Source organism: Bufo bufo, chromosome 5, assembly GCF_905171765.1.
Source record: "Bufo bufo chromosome 5, aBufBuf1.1, whole genome shotgun sequence".
Classification (NCBI taxonomy): Eukaryota; Metazoa; Chordata; class Amphibia; order Anura; family Bufonidae; genus Bufo; species Bufo bufo.
This window is the reverse complement of record NC_053393.1, coordinates 121,421,435-121,448,440: the sequence shown is the minus strand read 5'-3', so window position 1 is coordinate 121,448,440 and position 27,006 is coordinate 121,421,435. Positions and strand designations below refer to the sequence as shown.

Below are 27,006 nucleotides of genomic sequence, written 5' to 3'. Positions count from 1 at the left end.
CGCATTCGTTGCGACTCAAATTTTTACTGAAATTCAGATCGAATTCCACTTCATCTGATTCGATTCGCTCATCTCTAGTTGTAATCGTACTGACCCAGAGAATGAAGGGCATTGGTCAGTTTTGCTGCAAAGGCAACACTGTAGGGACAAAACCCATAAAAAACTTTTTTTTTTCCAATTCCATGCCATTTGGAATTCCCCCCCCGCTTTCCACTACATTGTATGCCATATTAAATGGTGGCATTGGAAAGTAAAACAAGCCCTCATATGGATATGTGAATGGAAAAATAAAAAAATAATAAAAAAAGTTATGGCTCCAGGAAGACGGGGACGAAAAACGAAAACGCAAAAACGAAAAAACCTCCAGTATCTTAAGGGTTATTGCACAAAGACACGTGCAAACACTAAAAAAATTAAAGATAAATTGCATTAGTGCTATACTTATTTTATGAAAATTAGAAGCTCCTTGCGACACAATTTTGATCTAAAAAGTGCGCAAAGAGCTTCTAATTTTCATATAGTAAGAATAGCATTAATGCAGTTTACCTTTAGTCATGCTTTTAGCATTTGCATGTGTCTTTGTGCATTAGTTCTTGTTTGCTTTTATATTGTAGCCATGAGTATATACCTACACAAAAAAGCTGAGTCTAGAATAGCTCAAAATAAATATAAATCTTTATTTAATGTACAGTACAGACCAAAAATTTGGACACACCTCATTCAAAGAGTTTTCTTTATTTTCATGACTATGAAGGCATCAAAACTATGAATTAACACATGTGGAATTATATACATAACAAACAAGTGTGAAACAACTGAAAATATGTCATATTCTAGGTTCTTCAAAGTAGCCACCTTTTGCTTTGATTACTGCTTTGCACACTCTTGGCATTCTCTTGATGAGCTTCAAGAGGTAGTCCCCTGAAATGGTCTTCCAGCAGTCTTGAAGGAGTTCCCAGAGATGCTTAGCACTTGTTGGCCCTTTTGCCTTCACTCTGCGGTCCAGCTCACCCCAAACCATCTCGATTGGGTTCAGGTCCGGTGACTGTGGAGGCCAGGTCATCTGGCGCAGCACCCCATCACTCTCCTTCATGGTCAAATAGCCCTTACTTTCAAAGTTTTCCCAATTTTTCGGCTGACTGACTGACCTTAATTTCTTAAAGTAATGATGGCCACTAGTTTTTCTTTACTTAGCTGCTTTTTTCTTGCCATAATACAAATTCTAACAGTCTATTCAGTAGGACTATCAGCTGTGTATCCACCTGACTTCTCCTCAACGCAACTGATGGTCCCAACCCCATTTATAAGGCAAGAAATCCCACTTATTAAACCTGACAGGGCACACCTGTGAAGTGAAAACCATTTCAGGGGACTACCTCTTGAAGCTCATCAAGAGAATGCCAAGAGTGTGCAAAGCAGTAATCAAAGCAAAAGGTGGCTACTTTGAAGAACCTAGAATATGACATATTTTCAGTTGTTTCACACTTGTTTGTTATGTATATAATTCCACATGTGTTAATTCATAGTTTTGATGCCTTCAAAGTCATGAAAATAAAGAAAACTCTTTGAATGAGAAGGTGTGTCCAAACTTTTGGTCTGTACTGTATATATGTATAAAATGCTGTAAAAATGGAGACAAAATACATCAGAAGAAAAGTGATATACACCTGAGGGAAAACATAATAAAAGTATCTATTACAGAGGGGGATACTGTAGTTCTGTCTCTCTTGGCCAAAAATAATGGTCAATGGGAGAATATAATTGACAAGTAAATCAAAATCAGTATCCTGAATACAAATGTATTAGGCCCTCATTTACAAAGGTAACAGACACAATGTAATACCAATCTTATAACATACCCATAAATAGGAAGATCACCTCAGGAGAACCGCACACCCCAACGCGCGTTTCGCCAAAACACCTTCATCTGGAGGCGCGGCTCTCACCGAGACTCACCAATCAAATGGCTGCTAGCATAATTATAAAAAATTGCAGCCATAGTAGCGAGCACCTGAAACCCCCCCCCCCCCACACACACTCTTTTGCACTGTCCTCATAATCACCGTAAAAAATTAAATGTTAAATGTTAAAAATGAATAACTGGAAAATGAAACAGATTGAAGGAAAATTATTTGTGTCACTCTCTGGTTTTAGCAAGTAAGGAAAATACAGGTGATCAATTCACCTTAAGAGATTACAATGACTGGTTATGAATAGTGATGATCGAGCACCAAAGTATTCGGGTGTTCGGTCCAAACACATTGCTATATTCGTGTGCTCGGCCGAGCACCCGAGTATAATGGAAGTCAATGGGAGACAACCAGGCACCCCTTGCTTGGAAGAGAAGAGGGTGTCTGGTTCATAAAAAAAGGTTAGAAATTGATGGAAACCCCATCAAAATGGTTTGGCAACAGCATTAAGAGGATAGCTGGATGCGTCATAGACTCCTATTATGTACGACATACAATACACAACCACATAAAGGCTATATGCCAAAAGCCAGGTATCTACAAGCCATCCATCTATCCATCCATGAGACAGATAACAGCCAGCATACATTATAATGGCAGCCTTGTGCACTATGAGATATTCCAAACCAGCTCTCATCTGACTGAGAACCAGTAAACCTCAAAGTTATTTTGCATCTGTTGGATGGCTTGGGTGGACCTACACAACTAGATCAGAAAACTTTGTCACCCTAATGATATTGATTGTCCTAACATAATATTCAATAACCTTCCTATACAGTTTTGTCATGTAAAAACTCATTTGCATAAACATGGCCATATGGGAAAGACATGTAAATGAGCAGAATATGCCTTGTTTTTCAGCTGTCATAAGACTATGAAATCCAATAGATGGCGCTATTGATTTATGAACAGCGCCCTCGGTTTTACAGTCTTATGACAAGACTAATATTCTTGTCAGAAGACTATGAAACCAATAGAGGACGCTGTTCATAACTAAATAACACCATCTATTGGTTTTATAATCTTCTGACAAGTATATTAAACTGAGTCTTATGACAAGCATATTATTGTAGCCTTTTGCATGGAAAATTTGCGATTAGAATATTTGCGATCTACACTAGGATGATATCTGACACTCAGAAAGCTGGGTAATATCTAGCGATCTACACTGAGTTATTACCAAGCTTTTCCAGTGTCAGATATTATTACTGACTTACTACATACAACATAATTATTACATAATATTCGCTATATTGCTATATATTAGTTTAGAATATTACGAATATTCTAAAAAACGAATATAGAGCAATATAGCGAATATGATCTCAGCGAATAGTCTTGTCATAACACTATGCAACTAATAGAGGGCGCTATTCATGAGAGATTCTGCTCATTTGCATGTTTTCCCATATGCCCATGTTTATGCAAATGAGTTTTTACATGACAAAACTGTATAGAAAGGTTATTGAATATTATGTTAGGACAATCAGAAAACTGTCGCCCTAATGATATTGATCTAGGTGTTCAGGTCCACCCAAGTCATCCAACAGATGCAAAATAACTTTGAGGTTTACTGGTTCTCAGTCAGATGAGCACTGGTTTGGAATATCTCATAGTGCACAAGGCTGCCATTGTAAAGTATGCTGGCTGTTATCTGTCTCCTGAAAAGATTGGGCACATACCTGGCTTTTGACATATAGCCTTTGTGTGGTTGTGTATTGTATGTCATACATAATAGGAGTCTAAGACGCATCCAGCTATCCTCTTAATGCTGTTGCCAAACCATTTTCATGGGGTTTCCATCAATTTTGAGCCTTTTTTTATGAACCAGACACTCTCTTCTCTTCCGAGCAGGGGGTGCCTGGTTGTCTCCCATTGACTTCCATTGTATTAAATTGTATTCAAGCACCCGAATTATTCGGCCGAGCGCTCGGATCTGCCGAGCATAGCGATGCTCGAGCCGAACAGCAGTTTAGCCGAGCATGCTCACTCATCACTAGGTATGAAGCTTTGCTTTCATGGTGTGAAACAGTAGCCACAATCGATCAAGATCACATAATTATCAGCTACTGGGAAGTGTTATTTTTTCTCTGCTCTGTATTTAAAATGTGCCCCTTTTGTCTTTGATCTCACACCGATCGGCATGGTGACACGACTTCATGTGCCATACATTACTGCAATTCACAGGTTTGGCTTCTTCGTACAAAACGTTTTTGATCAGAAATGCAGAGTTTTCATGTTGACTGATTAAGCAGCTCATTATAAGCAAAGCAATGAGGCTTAGCAAATGATACATTAGCACTACAGAGCGTAATTAACATTTACATTGTCCCTATATTATGGCGTGCTGACTTTCATGCTGCTGACTAATGCTATATTTTCATTTTGCCAACTCTCTGGTGAATAGAACGATTTGTAGTCATACATTTCAAATGGAGGAGAAAATACATTATTTTTCATTATAATACTTATTAGCTGTGAAAAACTGACAGGTTGTACATCTTTACAGGATACCACAAAATGCGGAGTGTGAATGAAAAGATAGTGGTTTGAGCCCTGGAAAGGTTATTTATCATAAAAAATTAGAACCATAGTATGAATTGTGTAGAAGACACTAAGCGCTTAGCTGAAGGACTGGAGTGCCAAGTCATTGCAAGAGGTTTATCATGAGAGTTTTACAGGAGTCCACGTTGTCAAAATGTGTGCATCTTGAGTGTCATAAATTTGGTGCATCTTGAAAGGGTTTATCCCATGACTAATGAAAAAAATGAAAAAATAAAAATCATACATCATATAGCACATGACAACCTCTTTCTAACAAAGCTAGAACCAGCCCTGTACTTGACATGGATTCAGAGATATCCCCATTCATTGCTCTGCTAGATTTATATCAAGCTGACAGCTCAAGGGGAGTGTCTTTTCTGCTGCAGCTCAGGGGGCGTGTCTAAGTTCTCCCTATCACAGCTCAGGGGGCGTGTCTCAGCTCTCCCTATCACAGCGCAGGAGGCAGTAGAAGGATTAAACTGAGCATGTGCGGCCTTCTCAGTGAGCAGGTCAAAGAAATAAGAAAAAACAAACAGCAGGTGGTGCTATACAGAGACATTTCATTGACTAGCTCACTGGCTATGCTAAATTTTTAATTACATGCAATTACAAAAGTATTCAGATCCAGGTGCTGGTTTGAAAACTGTACAATATTTTTTGTGGGATAACCCCTTTAAGACTAACACTTCTGTTGTGTTGAGATGTTATTCCTCTTTCTATGCCATCCCTTTACTAGAGTAAGACTGAAATAATTTTTGGAAGTTTTTAAAACATTGCAGTTGATAAATCTGGCTTAAATCAGCTGGACGGGCTAACCTTGTCCACTTTCTCACCCACTTTTCAACATGGGAGAGAGTAGTGTAAAAATGTAAAAATTTATAAAAGATGAGCTAAAAAAAAATCCCCAAAACCATATTTTATGACCTTTTGAAAACAGAATTTTGGAGTACATGACCTGATAAATCCCCCCCCCCTCCTCCACCATTTATTTATTTAGTTGTAAAGTGTCATTTATTTAAAATATGTTGTAACATAGGAGAAGGTTTGGAAGGTATGGTTTGCCTGTTGTTGCTGATGACTCAAAAGTGTGCAATAGGGTTGACATTTCTGGAGGTGTCTGTAACCTGGAAAATGATATAACCTGTAGTTCAATGTTTCCAAAAGAAAAATATGAATGTGGGGAGAATGAATCCTTTGTCTGAGTAATACATTGACATTAGCAGTGTTAGCGAGGACTTCAGAAGTGAAGAATTTATGGGTCCTGATTTTTGACAGCCTCAAAATGAGTCACTAGTGTGGGGTGGAGGTACAAAGCTAGAGGAATAACTAGTAGAAAGAGGCAGATTGGACTCCCTTTGTAGAGAGTTCTAATGAGACCACGTTGGTAAAAAGACATTGATAAAATAAAAGAGGCTGCAAAAATGGTGGAGGGTCTTAAAGGGGTTATCCCACTTAGCATTTTCATACTTACCTGCTGCCAGCACGCCGTTCACTTCCTGGAGTCTGGCTGGGGGCGGGCTTCATCTTGATTGAAGTCTTCTCCCAGCCAGGCCAAGCGCTGGACAGAATGCGCATGCCGCCGCGCATGCGCCATGGTGAATTATTCCCGGCCAGTATAGTACAGAGCCGCCGTGTGCATTCGCGGCTCTGTACTATTCTGGCCAGGAAGAAGTCCCCATCGCGCATGGGCATGCACGGCGTCGTGTGCTTTCAGGGCAGCAAGCGCCCCGGCCGGGAGAAAAGGAGTCTTCTGTGCAAGAGCAGCCACCGGGATTTCGGAAAAGAGCGGTGGCCGTAACCAGGGGAGACCGAATGACAACAATGAGATAAGTGGGGATTAATTTTCTCCTAAACGGTGGGAATTGGTTAATCAGATATATTTACAAAAATGATCACTGTCAAATCATTAACAGATTTAACAGTGATCATTATGATGGGATAACCCCTTTGAGCATAAACCTAATTCACTTGACTGGCAACTGAAGAAACCTGCAACATTTACTATACTTTGAATGGATCGTGTTTTCATCTGCACACAAAACCATGAATAATAAGAATAGCAGAATCTGGGAGGACATGCATATAGCAAACACTATACATGAGAATGATGTGAGGCCTGAATATAAATAGATATTATCAATAACTAGACTCAACGATAGATAAATAGACTCAACGATTAGCACTCCACATTAATCAACCAGGCTGTAATGGTGCAGAACCCTACACAACCAGACAGAGTTTAAACAATGGTGGATTTATTAAATGACGCAGTACAGTCCAGACCAGAAATCATATGCAGGTAATCAATCCAAATAATAACTTGTGCAGGAAAACTCACAAGGGACGGCCAGACCAGGCCAAAGTTCATATGCACAGAAATAGTCCGTGTAACGTAGTACCTAGGGACGAGACATTGCCAGGGTCCGATCCGAGGTCCAACACGAGAGAAACTGTTCCGCATAGAAGTTTCCCACAGGCAGTCTCTAGAGATGGATTGAGGAAGTCAGAGGTCATGCACAGGTAAGTCTGGAAGAATGTGAACAGCAACATACACCCGGGTTGTCAAAACAACAGTGGGCACTGACCAGCCAGGGAGATCACCTCTTAAACACCTGCTAGCCAATCACAGAGTGCCATGTGTCTATTCCTCATGATTATCCTAGTCCCTGACCTTGGCTGGTCATTGATCACTTAACCCATGCCTGCCCTCTAATCTACTAGAGTTTATGTACAGGTATATTCCCCGTCAGTGGCCGGCATAGCAAATAAGCTGCGCGTATGTTCGGCTACGTAACCCTTTGTGAACCTCCTCTCAAGCATGCACACAGACGCTCAAGCGGCTCAGCATGGATACGTGATCGCGTCGGCACGGACGCCGGAACCGCGTCCGCCCGCAAAGGAGTCGGAACCGAAAATTTCGCAGGCACATGCGTGACCTGTTCCGCTACTCCAATGGGGTCCCCCACAGGCCGAGCCCCACGAGAATTCCTGGGGGCCCCAGTGGACCGCGAAACAGGAGAGTGTCTTACACAGGCAAGGTTAGATGATAACCAAACCCAGATTAGATGCAAGGCAGTTGCATAGCAACTGCCCAGCAAAGTTAGTAATTAGGCGATCTTGAAGCAACAGTCGGCCCCAGTTGCTGGCAACACTACCAAGCCTATGACCAGGCAGGCATCATTGCCAAGTAAAAGGAATTCTCTTGTCTTGGGGTAAATTTGCCATTTGTGATTAGATCATGTGCTAATGTTCAGTGGAGCTTTCTAACAAATAAAATGCTTAATCATGAATGAGTTCTGTTGTGGAAATTTTATTATGCGGACATTTTACTTTAGGATGTGTGTGTGTTTTTATAGATTGTCATCTGTCTCCCTGTGTCGGATTTAGCCAGAGAGTGGTGGTGAAAACAAAATGTCATTTACTGTGCTTTGTATACAGCAGCCAATCATTTACTATTCTTTTCATTATTTTACATGATAGTATGTCACAATATTCAGGATTAATTTATTTCTGTTTCCTTACAGTTGGCAGCATTGGAAAGACAAATATTTGACTTTCTTGGATACCAGTGGGCCCCAATCCTGGCAAATTTTCTTCATATAATAGTTGTTATATTGGGATTATTTGGCACTATACAGTACAGACCGCGGTACATAGTGGCGGTAAGTTTCAGACATTTTTTTTTACTATATTACATTCTAAAAGAAAACATGTTAGAAAAGAGTAATATGATTATATGAAATAAAATTATTATTTTTATATGTCAAATATACTGAAATATAAAAGGAGATATAAAGTTTAATGGATTTTATTTATTTTGTCCCAGGATCCCTTAATTTAGGACATTGCTAGGGGTCTTAAAGGGTTTCTGTCATCAGATTTTTACCTATGACACTGGCTGACCTGTTACATGTGCGCTTGGCAGCTGAAGACATCCGTGTTGGTCCCATGTTCATATGTAAAACAATAAAATACTTCCAGTCCGTAAATAGTTGGAATGTGCAGCGAGTCTCCAATGTGATGTGGGTTCATTCAGTTCACATGGAGCATAAATGGACAAATGAGACCGTGCGTTTTCCCTCCTCTTAAATTCCAGGTATGCGCTATTATACTCACAAGCGCAAGCAGGTTAAGGCGCATCAGGTGAAGTCAAGTCTCCTTTTCCCTTTGTATCAACTCATACAATATATAATCCTAGGGAAAGGGTTGCTTCCATAGTGAAATACCATCAATGAATGTATAAAAAGTAGTTTATTATACTATAATACTATAATACAAATTATTATACTATATTGGGCTGTTTGAGGACGCAGAATATTTTTTATTATATGCATGTTTTAAAAAGACGCTTGTTAGTATAATAAACTGCTTTTTATACATTCATTGATGGTATTTCACTATGGAACCAACCCTTTCCCTAGGATTATATATCATATGAGTTGATACAAAGGGAAAAGGAGACTTGACTTCACTTGATGCGCCTTAACCTGCTTGCGCTTGTGAGTATAATAGCGCATTCCAATAAGAACTGAGTAGCGGTACTTCGCTATTAGCGCACTTTGCTGTTCTACAGGACGTTGTAAAGGAAAGGGCGTCTGTGGACCCCGGTCTTCTCTCGACGTGGTGAGAGGGAATACACCTGGAATTTAAGAGGAGGGAAAATGCGCGTCTCATTTGTCCATCCATGTTCATATGTGCCTGCATTGCAAGCATTGCAAATGAGTACAGCTAATGAGCCTCTAGGAGCAATGTGGGGGTTTCCATTACACCTAGAGGCTTCTCTCTGCAACTTCTGCATCCTCTGTACTGTGATTGACAGGACCAGGCCTGATGACATTTTCACTGCTTGGTCCTGTCAAAGTGGAGAGGGCGTAGCAGTTGCAAAGAGTGCAGAGCCTCTAGGTGTAACAGCAACGCCCCATTGCTCCTACAGGCTCATTTGCATATATTAAAACACTATTTTTCTCAGCAATGCGGGAACATATTTCTCCATCTATCTCAATATCAGTGAGGTGATCACACCTTTTCATTTCCATCCTTTAACTGCCACCAGCTGGATCTACTGTTAGAAGCTGTGACAGTAACAGTGAGTGAGGTTCAGCAGCAAGGACACAACCCCCGAGAAAGGACACGCCACATGAGCTGCCAGCCTGAAATAAATGTAGCAGAGCATTTGGGGCAATGAATGGTGGGAGCTCTGTAGGATATTTGATTTTAATTTTTTTAATTTAATCATGAGATAACCCCTTTAAGTAAGATATCAGAGCATTTGTTAAGTGTTACAGCCTTTAATTAACCCTTTGAGGACCAAGGGACGTATTTGTCTCATGTTTTTAATTACCTGTATCGTCTGATTAAGAACTTAAAATATTTTTTTTTTTTTTTTGTCAAAATAGTTCTTATCAACAAATGGTTCTAGCTTTTTGCCAGTTATTTCATGAAATGGCTTAGTTACAGCAACTGAAGTGTACGAACTTCAGTTGCTGTAAAAAAAAAAATGGAGCTTCTTTTGGCCTTCCATTAAAAGTAACCTAAATATTCACATTTGTCCCGTGTCATAACTTCTCCCCCAAAAATGACACAACTGTGGAAATGGTTTTATTTATTGTTCAAATACATTCTTAAATAGAAAAAAATATAATTATTTTTATATTGATGACAGTAATCTTATGGTCTTCAAAGGGTTTTTAACCACCTCAATCTCCCCTAGCTTAAACCCCCTTAATGACCAGACCACTTTTTACAATTCTGCACTACACTACTTTCACGGTTTATTGCGCGGTCATACAACTTACCACCCAAATGAATTTTACCTCCTTTTCTTCTCACTAATAGAGCTTTCATTTGGTAGTATTTCATTGCTGCTGACATTTTAACTTTTTTTGCTATTAATCAAAATTGACCAAACTTTTTGCAAAAAAATGACATTTTTCACTTTCTGCTGTAGTTTTTTTTTAAAAACTACATTTCTATATAAATTTTTCTCTAAATTTATTGTTCTACATGTCTTTGATTAAAAAAAATGCAATAAATGTATATTTATTGGTTTGCGCAAAAGTTATAGCGTTTACAAACTATGGTACAAAAATGTGAATTTCCGCATTTTGAAGCAGCTCTGACTTTCTGAGCACCTGTCATGTTTCCTGAGGTTCTACAATGCCCAGACAGTAAAAAAAAAACACCCCACAAATGACCCCATTTCGGAAAGTAGACACCCTAAGGTATTCGATGATGGGCATAGTGAGTTCATAGAAGTTTTGATTTTTTGTCACAAGTTAGCGGAAAATGATGATTTTTTTCTTTTTTTTCTTACAAAGTCTCATATTCCACTAACTTGTGACAAAAAATAAAAACTTCCATGAACTCACTATGCCCATCACGAAATACCTTGGAGTGTCTTCTTTCCAAAATGGAGTCACTTGTGGGGTAGTTATACTTCCCTGGCATTTTAGGGGACCTAAAGCGTGAGAAGAAGTCTGGAATCAAAATGCCTAAAAAATGCCCTGTGAAATCCTAAAGGTGCTCTTTAGAATTTGGGCCCCTTTGGGCACCTAGGCTGCAAAAAAGTGTCACACATGTGGTATCGCTGTACTCAGAAGAAGTAGGGCAATGTGTTTTGGGGTGTATTTTTACATATACCCATGCTGGGTGAGAGAAATATCTCTCTAAAAGTCAACTTTTCCCATTTTCTTATACAAAGTTGTTATTTTAGAGAGATATTTCTCTCACCCAGCATGGGTATATGTAAAAAGACACCCCAAAACACATTGCCCAACTTCTCCTGAGTACGGCGATATCACATGTGTGACACTTTTTTGCAGCCTAGGTGTGCAAAGGGGCCCAAATTCTAAAGAGCACCTTCAGGATTTCACAGGGCATTTTCTACGCATTTAGATTCCAAACTACTTCTCACACTTTAGGGCCCCTAAAATGCCAGGGCAGTATAAATACCCCACAAGTGACCCCATTTTGGAAAGAAGACACCCCAAGGTATTCCGTGAGGGGTATGGCGAGTTCCTAAAATTATATTTCTTTTGGCACAAGTTAGCGGAAAATGATGATTATTTTTTTTTCTTACAAAGTCTCATATTCCACTAACTTGTGACAAAAAATAAAATTTTACATGAACTCACCATACCCCTCATGGAATACTTTGGGGTGTCTTCTTTCCAAAATGGGGTCACTTGTGGGGTATTTATACTGCCCTGGCATTTTAGGGGCCCTAAAGCGTGAGAAGAAGTCTGGAATCTAAATGGGTAAAAAATGCCCTGTGAAATCGTAAAGATACTTTTTGGAATTTGGGCCCCTTTGCGCACCTAGGCTGCAAAAAAGTGTCACACATGTGGTATCGCCATACTCAGGAGAAGTAGGGCAATGTGTTTTGGGGTGTATTTTTTACATATACCCATGCTGGGTGAGAGAAATATCTCTGTAAAAGTCAACTTTTCCCATTTTCTTATACAAAGTTGTCATTTTAGAGAGACATTCCTCTCACCCAGTATGGGTATATGTAAAAATAAACCCCAAAACACATTGCCCAACTTCTCCTGAGTATGGCGATACCACATGTGTGACACTTTTTTGCAGCCTAGGTGCGCAAAGGGGCCCAAATTCCAATGAGTAAATTTTAGGAGGGCATTTTTAGGCATTTGGAATCCAGACTTCTTCTCACGCTTTAGGGCCCCTAAAATGCCAGGGCAGTATAAATACCCCACAACTGACCCCATTTTGGAAAGAAGACACCCCAAGGTATTCCATGAGGGGCATGGCGAGTTCATAGAAGTTTTTTTTTTTTTGGCACAAGTTAGCGGAAATTGATTTTTTTTTTTTTTTTCTCACAAAGTCTCCCGTTCCGCTAACTTGTGACAAAAAGTTAAATCTTTCATAGAAACATAGAAACATAGAAACATAGAATGTGTCGGCAGATAATAACCATTTGGCCCATCTAGTCTGCCCAATATACTGAATACTATGGATAGCCCCCGGCCCTATCTTATATGAAGGATGGCCTTATGCCTATCCCATGCATGCTTAAACCCCTTCACTGTATTTGCAGCTACCACTTCTGCAGGAAGGCTATTCCATGCATCCACTACTCTCTCAGTAAAGTAATACTTCCTTATATTACTTTTAAACCTTTGCCCCTCTAATTTAAAACTGTGTCCTCTTGTGGTAGTTTTTCTTCTTTTAAATATGCTCTCCTCCTTTACAGAGTTGATTCCCTTTATGTATTTAAAAGTTTCTATCATATCCCCTCTGTCTCTTCTTTCTTCCAAGCTATACATATTAAGGCCCTTTAACCTTTCCTGGTAAGTTTTATCCTGCAATCCATGTACTAGTTTAGTAGCTCTTCTCTGAACTCTCTCTAGAGTATCTATATCCTTCTGGAGATATGGCCTCCAGTACTGCGCACAATACTCCAAGTGAGGTCTCACCAGTGTTCTGTACAGCGGCATAAGCACTTCACTCTTTCTACTGCTTATACCTCTCCCTATACATCCAAGCATTCTGCTGGCATTTCGTGCTGCTCTATTACATTGTCTTCCCACCTTTAAGTCTTCTGAAATAATTACTCCTAAATCCCTTTCCTCAGATACTGAGGTCAGGACTGTGTCAAATATTCTATATTCTGCCCTTGGGTTTTTACGCCCCAGGTGCATTATCTTGCACTTATCCACATTAAATTTCAGTTTCCAGAGTTCTGACCATTCTTCTAGTTTTCCTAAATCCTTTTCCATTTGGCGTTTCCCTCCAGGAACATCAACCCTGTTACCTATCTTTGTGTCATCAGCAAAAAGACAAACCTTACCATCGAGGCCTTTTGCAATATCACTTATGAAGATATTAAACAAAATCGGTCCCAGTACAGATCCCTGTGGAACCCCACTGGTAACATGACCTTGTTTTGAATGTTCTCCATTGACTACAACCCTCTGTTGTCTGTCACTCAGCCACTGCCTAATCCACTCAACAATATGGGAGTCCATGCTCAATGACTGCAGTTTATTGATAAGTCTTCTATGTGGGACAGTGTCAAAAGCCTTACTAAAATCTAGATATGCGATGTCTACTGCACCTTCACCGTCTATTATTTTATTCACCCAGTCAAAAAAATCTATAAGATTTGTTTGACATGATCTCCCTGAAGTAAACCCATGTTGTTTTTCATCTTGCAATCCATGGGATTTTAGATGTTCCACAATCCTATCCTTTAATAGGGTTTCCATTAATTTGCCTACTATTGATGTCAGACTGACTGGTCTATAGTTGCTCGATTCCTCCCTACTACCTTTCTTGTGAATGGGCACGACATTTGCCAATTTCCAATCTTCCGTGACGACTCCTGTTACTAATGATTGGTTAAATAAATCTGTTAACGGTTTTGCCAGCTCACCACTAAGCTCTTTTAATAATTTTGGGTGTATCTCATCAGGCCCCTGTGACTTATTTGTCTTCACCTTAGACAGCAAACTTAGAACATCTTCCTCTGTAAAGATACATGCATCAAACGATTTATTAGTCATTCTTTCTAGTGGAGGTCCTTCTCCTTTTTCTTTTGTAAAAACTGAACAGAAGTATTCATTAAGGCAGTCGGCTAGCCCTTTATTCTCTTCTACATACCTTCCGTCCTTTGTTTTTAATTTAGTTATTCCTTGTTTTAATTTCCTTTTTTCATTTATATATCTGAAGAATGTTTTATCACCTTTTTTCATAGACTGAGCTAGTTTTTCTTCTGCCTGCGCTTTAGAAGTTCTTATAACTTGCTTGGCCTCTCTCTCATGGACTCAATATGCCCCTCAGCGAATACTTTGGGGTGTCTACTTTCCGAAATGGGGTCATTTGTGGGGTGTGTTTACTGTTCTGGCATTTTGGGCGGGGCTAAATTGTGAGCAATTCTGTAAAGCCCAAAGGTACTCGTTGGACTTTCGGCCCCTTTACGCACCTAGGCTGCAAAAGAGTGTGACACATGTGGTATCGCTGTACTCAGGAGAAGTAGGGCAATGTGTTTTGGGGTGTATTTTTACATATACCCATGCTGGGTGAGAGGAATATCTCTGTAAATTGACAACTTTGTATAAAAAAAAGTTGTCATTTACAGAGATATTTCTCTCACCCAGCATGGGTATATGTAAAAATACACCCCAAAACACATTGCCCTACTTATCCTGAGTACGGCGATACCACATGTGTGACACTTTTTTGCAGCCTAGGTGCGCAAAGGGGCCCAAATTCCAATGAGAATCTTTACGATTTCACAGGGCATTTTTTACGCATTTGGATTTCAAACTACTTCTCACGCTTTAGGTCCCCTAAAATACCAGGGCAGTATAAATACCCCACAAATGACCCAATTTTGGAAAGAAGACACCCCAAGGTATTCCGTGAGGGGCATGGCGAGTTCCTAGAATATTTATTTTTTTGGCACAAGTTAGCGGAAAATGTTTTTTTTTAAAATGTATTTATTTATTTTTATTTTCTCTTACAAAGTCTCATATTCCACTAACTTGTGACAAAAAAATACATTTTACATGAACTCGCCATGCCCCTCACGAAATACCTTGGGGTGTCTTCTTTCCAAAATGGGGTCACATGTGGGGTATTTATACTGGCCTGGCATTTTAGGGGCCCTAAAGCATGAGAAGAAGTCTGGAATATAAATATCAACAAATTTTTACGCATTTGGATTCCGTGAGGGGTATGGTGAGTTCATGTGAGATTTTATTTTTTGTCACAAGTTAGTGGAATATGAGACTTTGTAAGAAAAAACAATAAAAAAAAAATCTATTTCCGCTAACTTGTGACGAAAAAAAAATCTTCTATGAACTCGCCATGCCCCTCAAAAGTGATATTTTTATAGCGCCGCAGCGATTTTACTGTGTTTTTGCAGTGATCAGAAAAAAAAAAATTCTGTCACTGTGGTGGGCAGGACTGAACGCAAGTGTGCGCACAAGATCAGGCCTGATCGGGCGAACACTGCGTTTTTTGTAAAGCCTATAGAACATGTCCTATTCTTGTCCGCAATTGCGGACAAGAAAAGGCAATTTCTATATAGTTCTGGCAATGTGCGGATCCGCAAAATGCGGAAAGCACATTGCCGGTGTCCGTGTTTTGCGGATCCGCGGATCTGCAAAACACGGACACCGCGGATCCGCAAAACACGGACACCGGCAATGTGCTTTCCGCATTTTGTGGATCCACACATTGCCAGAACTATATAGAAAATGCCTTTTCTTGTCCGCAATTGCGGACAAGAATAGGACATGTTCTATAGGCGGATCCATAAAACACATACGGACGTCTAACTGGAGCCTTACAGGGGGGTGATCAATGACAGGGGGTGATCAGGGAGTCTATATGGGGTGATCACCCCCCTGTCATTGATCACCCCCCTGTAAGGCTCCATTCAGACGTCCGAATGTGTTTTGCGGATCCGCAAAACACATATGGACATCTGAATGGAGCCTTACAGGGGGGTGATCAATGACAGGGGGTGATCAGGGAGTCTATATGGGGTGATCACCCCCCTGTCATTGATCACCCCCTGTAAGGCTCCATTCAGACGTCCGTATGTGTTTTGCGGATCCGCGGATCCGATCCGTGGATCCGCAAAAAAACATACGGACGTCTGAATGGAGCCTAACAGGGGGGTGATCAATGACAGGAGGGTGATCAATGACAGGGGGTGATCAGGGAGTCTAATATGGGGTGATCAGGGGTTAATAAGGGGTTAATAAGTGACAGGGGGGTGTAGTGTAGTGGTGTTTGGTGCTACTTTACAGAACTGCCTGTGTCCTCTGGTGGTCGATCCAAGCAAAAGCGACCACCAGAGGACAAGGTAGCAGGTATATTAGACGCTGGTAACAAAACAGCATCTAATATACCTTTCAGGGGTTAAAAAAATTGGATCTACAGCCTGCCAGCGAACGATCGCCGCTGGCAGGCTGTAGATCAGCTCGTTTACCTGCAGTTGCGTGCGCGCGTTCACAGGAAATCTCGCGTCTCGCGAGATGACGCACCGGCGCGTCTAGGAGGAATGAATCGACCGCCTCCGGAACGCAATCCTGCGTTAGGCGGTCCGGAGGCGGTTAAAGGGTTTTTTCAGGTTCCAGATATTGATGACCTATCCTCAGAATAGGTCATTAATATCTGGTCACTGGGGGTCCAACAGTCAGCACCCCCAACAATCAGCTGTTTGCTGCAGTCTCTGGTTCCATTAAAGTTATTATGCCACGATTAATGTAAAAAAAAGAAAATCAAACATCATATAATACATGACAATACCATTCTACCAATTCTAGAACCAGCTCTGTGCCTCACATGGATCCAGAGATCTCCCCATTCATTGCTCTGCTAGATTTATATCCAGCTGACAGCTCAAGGGGAGTGTCTTTTCTGCTGCAGCTAAGGGGGCGTGTCTAATTTCTCCCTATCACAGCTCAAGAAGCAGTTAAAGGATGAAACTGAGCATGTGCGGCCTTCTCAGTGAGTCGGAGAAAGAAATAAGAAAAAACAAACAACAGGTGGCGCTATACAGATACATTTTATTGAATAACTCAGTGACTATACAAAATGTTTAATTACATGCAATTACAAAAGTATTCAGATCCAGGTGCTGGTTTGAAAACTGAAGAACATTTTTTGTGGGACAACCCCTTTAAGCAACAGAGTTAATGGAGTTGGTAGCAGAAAGCTCCAAGCACTGTGTATTGGCTGTTCCTACACTTAACATGTACTGCTAATGTAATTTGAGTAAAGCCTTAGGATACTTAAAGAGGTTGTGTGACTTCAGCAAATAGCATTTATTATGTAGAGGAAGTTAATACAAGGCACTTACTAATGTATTGTGATTATCCATATTGCTTCATTTGCTGGCTGGATTCATATTTTCATCACATTATACAATGTTCGTTTCCAAGGTTACGACCACTCTGCAGTCCAGCAGCAGTGGTCGTGCTTGCACATTATAGAAGAAAAACACCAGCCTATGTGACCTTCCATGGCCCCGGTCACCAGAGAGGCCAGCACTTTTTCCTATAATGTGCAAGCACGGCCACCGCTGATGGATTGCAGAGTGGTCGTAACCATGGAAACAAGCAATGCATAATGTGATGGAAAAATAAATCCAGCCAGCAAAAGAAGCAATATGGACAATCACAATACATTAGTAGGTGGCTTGTATTAACGTTCTCTACATTATAAATGCCATTTGCTGAAGTGACACAACCCCTTTAAGGGATTTTATGATATTCTCTCTGTACGATCCTTTGACAAAAGTGAATATTACCTTCAGTAGTTGAACGACTTTGACAAATCGCAATATAGAATTCTGCCTGTAACCGGCACTGCTATGGGTTCTTCAGCTTCATAGGTATACTGTTATATAGAAATTTGCATGTATATATCTAATTAAAATGTCCCCAAAAATCTTTTTGATTTGATGCTTTGGTAGTTACATTTTATAAAACATGAAATGTGAAAAACAAGATAGAAATGGTATGGCTATATAACAGAGAAGATGACAACTAACCATACCCATATCCTTGACATCACATGGCATATATCAAAATGCAGAGTATAAAATTGCACACACAGCTCGAATGTATGTCATGCGTGTCATAAAAAAAAAAATTATGAAGTTTTTTCCCCCAGCTATTTTGACACAGCAAAACTGTAATCTCACAACCTGAAAGCAAAAATAAGCATGAAATACAAACTTGAATCATTTTTACCTAGCATTTAAAAACACTAATGCTGTAAAAAATAAAAATAATAAAAAATGTAAAAAAAAAGTAGCTGGTCTTTAAAGAGTTAAACAGAAATATTAGTTGAGAACTTGCCGGAACGTACTAATGTCATAATAACTCTAATCATCAAATCATATCTACATTAAAGACTATGTACATTTATGGCGCTATTTTTTTAATAATTGTATTTTTCTCATTTTGGGCTAAAAATCATCTTTTCAATTGGTGTTTATAAAAAAAAAAATACTGAGCCGTTCTGTCACAAAGGGTTAACTGTTTTTCTTGCTGTATGAATAGTACTTTCACTTTGATATCTGTAAACTACTTAATACACACACAAACACTTATTTAAGCCACATTCTTATCAGTAAGATAAGGATTGAGCTTTAATGAGTGTTTATAAGGTCAGAGAGCAGAGATAAGGAGCCGTCAGGTGAGCTGGCTGTCGGAATATAAAAAAAATTGAGAACAAGCTACTAGATAAACTCAAAGCTGTGCAGGGAAAACTGCTCAATATTTTTAATAAAGACCAATTGAAAAAATTATTTTGGTTCAAAATTAGTACAATGCAATAATAATAATATAAAAAATGCTACCAAAGGTTACATAGCCTTTAAGCACAAGGGAAAATCGCATTAGCAATTGTTAATTTAGTAGGAATATTAGAATAGTAGAATATTTTATTTTAAATAATATGGAATGAATGTGCTCTGTTTTATATGAAAAGGTGTCTTCTATGAAACCATTTCATGCATAGTCTTTGCTTTCTTCAGCTGCACCTGGTAGGTTGTGATCTCATTTATAGTAATGTGGTCCATCTGGGTTTCCATCGGGATGTCTGGTATATTTGGTAGCAAAAAACGAATGCACATGTCTATGAGATCCCTCCGCCTGACGAGGCCTATATCTGAAAATTGGAATGCTGGGCTTGGGAAGGAAGGGGGAGAACTGCACATAGTTCACACTGTGCAGCTCATGTTGACCTATATACAGCCACAAGAGGCTATTTTAGTCCCAAAAGGATGAAATTACATCTCAGCACAGTGATTAGCAGTGATGTCACCCATACATGCAGTCCAAGTGGTCATCAAATAGAGAACAATGTTATTTACTGTATAATGATTGTATAATAATGGGCGGCAATCTGGTATTATTTATCAAAGACGATGGGTTAGCACTGCGGTTTTCATGTGGTGCACGTGTCCAGGGAAGGCATCCCACTAGTATATAGCGAAGAAGGACAGGCACTCATTTTCTCGACGATATGAAGAGACTTTTATTCAAACCATAATAGCATCATCATTTGGTATTATCTAGGGAGGTGCTCAGTGGTAAGAAGGAATACATTCGTGTCCACATAGAGAAAGTGGTCACGGCATTGAAATTCTCCAACAATAATTGAGCTTAGTTTGTTAATATTTCCAGCAAATCACACATGGAGGCTGATGCCAGTGATTCGGTCCTTCCCGGACTTTGGTCACAGCCAAGCAATGTGTGGCAGGAGGAGCTCTAGACTTTCCCTGCCACACACTGCTCTGCTTGTGTGATTGCTGGAAATACTAATAAAGTAAGCTCAATTATGAGAATTCGAGTGCCGGGGTTTTTTCTCAATGTTATTTATAATGACTTGTAGTTTGTATTAAGAAAACCCACAACTTTCCTTTTTGCTCCACAGTACACAGTCTGGACAGCATTTTGGGTGGCGTGGAATGTATTTGTCATCTGCTTCTATTTGGAAGTAGGAGGACTCTCTAAGGTAAGCCACAGAAACTATTATAGAAAATGAGAAGTACATTTTTTGTTCCGCAAGGAGAGTTCTTGATCATAAAAAGTATTGAAAACATAAGAACATGTTTAAAAAAAGGGCATCTGTCATCATATAGCCATCATATATGATATAACCTTAAAGGGGTTGTCCAACCCTTTACAAGTGATGGCTGTCCTCGGGATACAGTGTGAATGGGAGCAGTGCTGCCGTAACCAGCTCCATCAACGGCACAATGGATGGCGCTGACTTCTGGTGCTACGGCAGGGTGTCAGACCCCCATCCATCAGGTAGTGACAGTGTCGTACAACGGATTTGGAACAGTGTTGTGGATTCTATCCTAAATGGAAGCTATGCCACAGAGCTGAACACAGCTGACGGGGATGTGTGACTTTTTGGAGACAGGCTTTAGAGTTTCTTAGGTGCAAATATGTAACAGGTTGTTTTTTAAATGCGATTTTATTTTTTACTATTCAGATAAAACAATTAGAAGATAAGGATAGTATATTGTACGTTGACTGGTGAGAACCCCTTACAAAGGCCTTGTAACCTCTCCTGACTTGTCTGTTGTAGTAACTACTTGCATTCCCCATGTAATATCAATTCTGGCGCATCTGTTCTTATGACTCTATGTTGCGGCATTCCTTTTTTATTCCTGCTGGATGTGACAAATACATTTGTGGCAGTTTACACTGAAGGTCCAAATGGGTGTTACACAGTCTGACACTAGCGGCAGACTGGATTGGAAAGTCTCAGGCTATGCTGGGACAGACTCCCTGATGGTAACACCCATCAGGAACTTTATTGCAATTTGATAGAAATGCATTTGTACCTTTTAGGAGGAATAATAAAGGAATGGCATAACACTGACTCATAAGAATAGATGCTCCAGACATGTCAGGAAAGGTGACCGCTCCTCTTTAAACTACTAAGAACTATTGCGTTGATGCCATTCCCTCTACATGACATAAACAGCAGGTTGGGTCTCATGAAATAGTTCTGATTTTTCTGTTGTCACTTGTATCTTTCCTAAGTTGACTAAATTTCCGACCAAACTACAGATTGTTCATTCTTCTCAGAAATGGTGTATTTTCTGTGCATGGAACGGCAGGGTCTCAGAGAAATCAATTGCTGTCAAACTGCATAAAGTCTGAATAATATACATGAATTATTTAAGAGATGGTTAAGTTGTAAAAGTCAGGTTATCCTTGCAGTGTCCCTTGTCAGCAATCTCCTGTGTCTTTCAATACCGCAGGCAGCAATTTACGGAAAGGATTAGACTCGTTTCCTTATATAACTGGCAAATTTTTTTTAAACCAAGTGTCAGAAAGGGTGACGCATTCTTTTATTCATACAGTCAGGTCCATAAATATTGGGACATCGACACAATTCTAACATTTTTGGCTCTATACACCACCAAAATGGAGTTGAAATGAAACGAACAAGATGTGCTTTAACTGCAGACTGTAAGCTTTAATTTGAGGGTATTTACATCCAAATTAGGTGAACGGTATAGGAATTACAACAGTTTGCATATGTGCCTCCCACTTGTTAAGGGACCAAAAGTAATGGGACACAATAATAATCTTTCACTTTTTAATACTTAGTTGCAAATCCTTTGCAGTCAATTACAGCCTGAAGTATGGAATGCATAGACATCACCAGATGCTGGGTTTCATCCCTGGTGATGCTCTGCCAGGCCTCTACTGCAACTGTCTTTAGTTCCTGCTTTTTCTTGGGGCATTATCCCTTCAGTTTTGTCTTCAGCAAGTGAAATGCATGCTCAATCGGATTCAGGTCAGGTGATTGACTTGGCCATTGCATAACATTCCACTTCTTTCCCTTAGAAAACTCTTTGGTTGCTTTTGCAGTATGCTTTGGGTCATTGTCCATCTGCACTGTGAAGCGCCATCCAATGAGTTCTGAAACATTTGGCTGAATATGAGCAGATAATATTGCCCGAAACACTTCAGAATTCATCCTGCTGCTTTTGTCAGAAGTCACATCATCAATAAATACAAGAGAACATCAGTTCCATTGGCAGCCATACATGCCCACGCCATGACACTACCACCACCATGCTTCACTGATGAGGTGGTATGCTTAGGATCATGAGCAGTTCCTTTCCTTCTCCATACTCTTCTCTTCCCATCACTCTGGTACCAGTTGATCTTGGTCTCATCTGTCTATAGAATGTTGTTCCAGAACTGTGAAGGCTTTTTTAGATGTCGTTTGGCAAACGCTAATCCGGCCTTCCTGTTTTTGAGGCTCACAAATGGTTTACATCTTGTGGTGAACCCTTTGTATTCACTCTGGTGAAGTCTTCTCTTGATTGTTGACTTTGACACACATACACCTACCTCCTGGAGAGTGTTCTTGATTTGGCCAACTGTTGTGAAGGGTGTTTTCTTCACCAGGAAAATAATTATTCGGTCATCCACCACAGTTGTTTTCCGTGGTCTTCAGGGTCTTTTGGTGTTGCTTAGCTCACCGGTGCGTTCCTTCTTTTTAAGAATGTTCCAAACTGTTGTTTTGGCCACGCTTAATGTTTTTGCTATCTCTCTGATGGGTTTGTTTTGTTTTTTCAACCTAATGATGGCTTGCTTCACTGATAGTGACAGCTCTTTGGATCTCATCTTGAGAGTTGACTGCAACAGATTCCAAATGCAAATAACACACTTGAAATGAACTCTGGACCTTTTATCTGCTCATTATATTGGGATAATGAGGGAATAACACACACCTGGCCATGGAAAAGCTGAGAAGCCAATTGTCCCATTACTTTTGTTTCCTTAACAAGTGGGAGGCACATATGCAAACTGTTGTAATTCCTACACCGTTTACCTGATTTGGATGTAAATACCCTCAATTTAAACCAGATACTCTGCAATTAAAGCACATCTTGCTTGTTTCATTTCAAATCCATTGTGGAGGTGTATAGAGCCAAAAATTTTACAATTGTGTCGATGTCCCAATATTTATGGACCTGACTTGTAGGAACCTGAGTCTCAAACCAACTTATTTTTAAAATGATTGATAATTTGAGACTTTTACAATATGTAACACAATGTATCATTTACAATATATAATATTTATCTTTATCTTATGTACTTGCAGACAAAAATGTAAACTGTCCCCCTAAATCCCATCTGCTGTCCTCAGCAATTTTTTGTCAGCCATATTAGCTCCCAGCTCTCGCCAAGCTCAGTGCCTAGAACCAAATGTCCTCCTATCCTCACCACCTAAGCAACAATGGTTATAAGGCCCTTACAAAAACCTTTGAGCTGGGTTAACACAATGCAGTAATTATATTATAATTTTATTTAGTAATTTTTGTTTTTAGCAGTTTGTATATATATTTTTTTCATTTTATAAATCTTTCTTCAAATCGTTAAGGTATCTGACTGTGGGCCACATTTTGACTTTGGGCCCTCAGACACAGCCCTAATATCAGAATGGCGTAATATAGCATATACTGTACATACATTTACCATGAAAGTCTGAGGTATGACCGCTGGGTACCTCACCATTCTTGACAATGGGACACATGCTCCCTATTGTTGACAAAAAAGTGCCTTGATATGTGCAGTCTTTCATGTTAAACCCTTTCTGGACCTCCATTGTCCATGTCTTTAAAAATGGCACCTTCTTGCGAGGCGGGTTCTGCTGTTATACAAGCAGACACCCGGGGCTAATGTCCGCGATTGGTGATAATGCTGATCGCAGACACTTAACCCCTTAGTGGTCAAATTTTTGCTTATTGCATCGTACTTATTTTGGGCTAAAAATATTTTTTTCAATTGGTCTTTATTAAAAAAAATAGTGTACAGAGCTGACATGCTCTACTAGCTGGCAGTGGATTTTCTGTCTTTTCCATCATCTGAAAAGCTCACAGACTCATTATCTCTGCTCTCTGACCTTATAAACACTCATCATCAATCTGAAGTCACTGTTGTATGTACAGTTATATACAGTTAAAAATTACAGGTCATTTGATCCTGTAACAATTTGTAACAATATGTAACATCTTTATATGTTAAAAATGACATAAGAAAGTTTGCAACAGCAAAATGTTAAAATGTTTTGGTAGGTTAACTATATTCTACCTTCTTTAAAAAAATAAAATATATAGATATATCGACAAGACATGATATAAAATATATCATAATGTGGGAACTCTAATGTTATGCAAACAATAACTTGTAATGAATAATCCACATGTAATGTATATAATTTATGATGGAATAGATGTATACTTATGATATTTCAATAAAAATTATTCTAACTAAACACTCATTATAGCTCAATCCTTATCTTACTGATACAAATGTGGCTTAAATAAGTGTTTATGACCTCATAGTAGTTTAGAGATAAGGGTAATTAGATGACTGGCAGAAAGTGAAGCAGAAAGTACCAGTCACATAGCTAGAAAAACAGTTAACCCTTTGTGACATAATGGCTCAATATTTTTTAATAAAGGGCAATTGAAAATATGATTTTTAGCCAAAAATGAGTTAAATACAATCTTAAACAAAAATTGCCTCCAAAGGGGTACATAGCCTTTAAAGGGGTTGTCCGGGTTCAGAGTTGAACCCCAACATACCCAGAATTTCACCTAGGCAGGCCCCACTGATGTTAGCATTGGAGCATTTTATGCTCCGATGCTCTCCCTTGCCCTGCGCTGGTTCGCAAGGGCTTTTTTATTTATACTAACACACTGCTAGGCGAAGGCTTCCACCCAGCAGTGTGTTCGATGACATCACCGGCTTTGATGGGCTAGCTGTTTTACAGACTAGGGCAGTGCTAAAGCCCCCGCATCAGTGCCCGTGACGTCACCAGGCTCACTGCTGGGCTGAAGCCTCCGCCTGGAAGCCCTATGGAGAGCCCGGTACGTCACCGGATCTCCTGAAAATGCCTTTGCCCTGTGGGATTCAGCCTAGTGCAAAGGAGAGCATCGGAGCATTAAATGCTCCGATGCTAACATCAGGGGGGCTGCGGGGGTGATAATATGGGTATTTCCGGGTTCAGCTCCTTTAAGCAATAATTTGGTAAATAACCTTTACAATTATGTGTCCATTCTTACTTTAACTGTAATTAGGTTAATGATTCCGACTTCTCATGAAGCCAATTCAATACAATATCACAACATGTTATCCACACCCTTAACAGACTGCAACTCACAATATAACCATCGGGTGGTCACTTCTAACAGACAGATAGGATAGCAATCTCGTGACACAATATCACAAAATCATATTGTTTGGAAAAGCTGGTCATGTCATGACACAGATATCAGGACACACCCAGCCAAAAGGAAGGACATATCTGTACATCAGCTGCATTTTGTTGAATCTTTCTGAGTTAATTTTATTAGTATTCATTATTGGAGGGTGTGTACTATTATTATTTTGTAGCTGTTTTCAATTTAAAATTAGAATTTTTGTTACTGTTAACTGCAGTATATTTACATAACAGGTTTCAGAGCCTGATTAGACTAATGGTGGTGGTCGAAATATATTTGGCAAATCAGACATAGATGTAAAGTGTTAAAGTATTTTTAAATGCATTTTTGTGAAAACAGTGTGTATGGTGTTCGGAGGTGTATGTAGTATGGGTTGGAGGTGAATTGAACTCACTGCCCAGTGACCTCACAGTATGACGGTCAAGTGGAGTATTAATTGGGCGGTTTTCTAGCAGTTACAGCATACCCTTTCCCGAATAAATATTTTATGGAAAGGACACGTTTGTGCCTAGAGAGTAATTGCAATAAATAGTTTAACATCAAAAGCAGATTATTGGAAATTATGTAACCTTCCTATTGATCTTCATAAAACGTCCTTCTGCGCTGCTTTAATGAAACCTCTCAATACTGACATCCCACCATTTCAAGTCCTGCATGCAAAAGCTCAAGTCGAGCGGACGTGTAATTCTCACAATTAGTATATGGCAACTTCCCAAAGATAGGGAATTAAATTGAGACTCTTCCATGTATTGATTAAGTAATGTATTGAAGTACTCATTTGTGGCTAAGAAGCTAATACATCTTTGGTCATTGCCCATTTTTCTTTGATGCTTTTCAATTGGTCCAATTGAGGTAAGCTCTTAAGGCAATAAAGGAGAACAATTAATTACGTCTTCGGTTCGATTTTTGTTCCTTCAAGTTATGAAAAAATACTTCGAAATGATTAAATGAGAATGTCATTATGCGGCACTTTTATAAATGACTTTCAGTACGAATAAAAAGAGGTTGTCAGATGTTCTTTAGAAAGGAACTATAAAATGCCCATAAAGACTTAAACCCAAAGTACCCTTGCCAAAATCTGAATTTTGTGGATAATACACTCTGCCTGGCTTCCAGCTGAAAAGGAATTGAGGAAGTGCCTTTTTCTTTGCCAGGTAGTGTTGCAATCCTCATTGGCTGTCAGTTGCTGGTTACAGGGGTGCCTTAATATATAACTGGTGTGAGACAATCTGACCACCAAGAGAAGGCTTCATGGAGAGCAGATAATGTGCACCACTAATGATGCCAGGTGAGGCGATCGCCTCAGGCAGCACCAGGTAGAAATTGGTATTGAAGGGGGATGGGGGGGGCAATTTTAGTTTTTTGCCTAAGGCAGCAGAAAGGCTAGGTGCACCCCTGGGTCTGTGCCCTAAAGGATGCCGGAAATGGGAGCTCTTTCCATTATAAATACAATAATCCAGGCCCCAATAAAAAAAAAATAAAGGGTTTGGCCACTTTCCGGATTTTATTAAAATTGTGTTTATAAGATGATTATATGGCACTTACTAATACAGCCTTTTTCTATATATCATAAGGTATGCCCCCTTGTTTATAAATTTCATAAGGTATGTCCCCTTTTGTGCTGTCCACAGGATGACCCTGTCCATAAGATGGCAGCTGAGAGAGGGTCCTGTGACCAGGCGAATCACCTCCTTGTGATGTCTCCTCTGTTCAGATACACTGCACCTGCCATCTACAACT

At 39.7% G+C, this 27,006-nt stretch overlaps 1 protein-coding gene across 1 annotated transcript in view; it reads left to right on the top strand.

Annotated features, from left to right (window-relative positions):
* NKAIN3 (sodium/potassium transporting ATPase interacting 3) overlaps positions 1–27,006 on the top strand; it is a 703,104-nt gene that overhangs the window by 395,351 nt on the left and 280,747 nt on the right. Inside the window, exons 2-3 of the mRNA XM_040432963.1 lie at positions 8,039–8,176; positions 19,935–20,015. Coding sequence (XP_040288897.1) covers positions 8,039–8,176; positions 19,935–20,015 — 219 coding nt within the window. The remainder of the gene's footprint in view (positions 1–8,038; positions 8,177–19,934; positions 20,016–27,006) is intronic.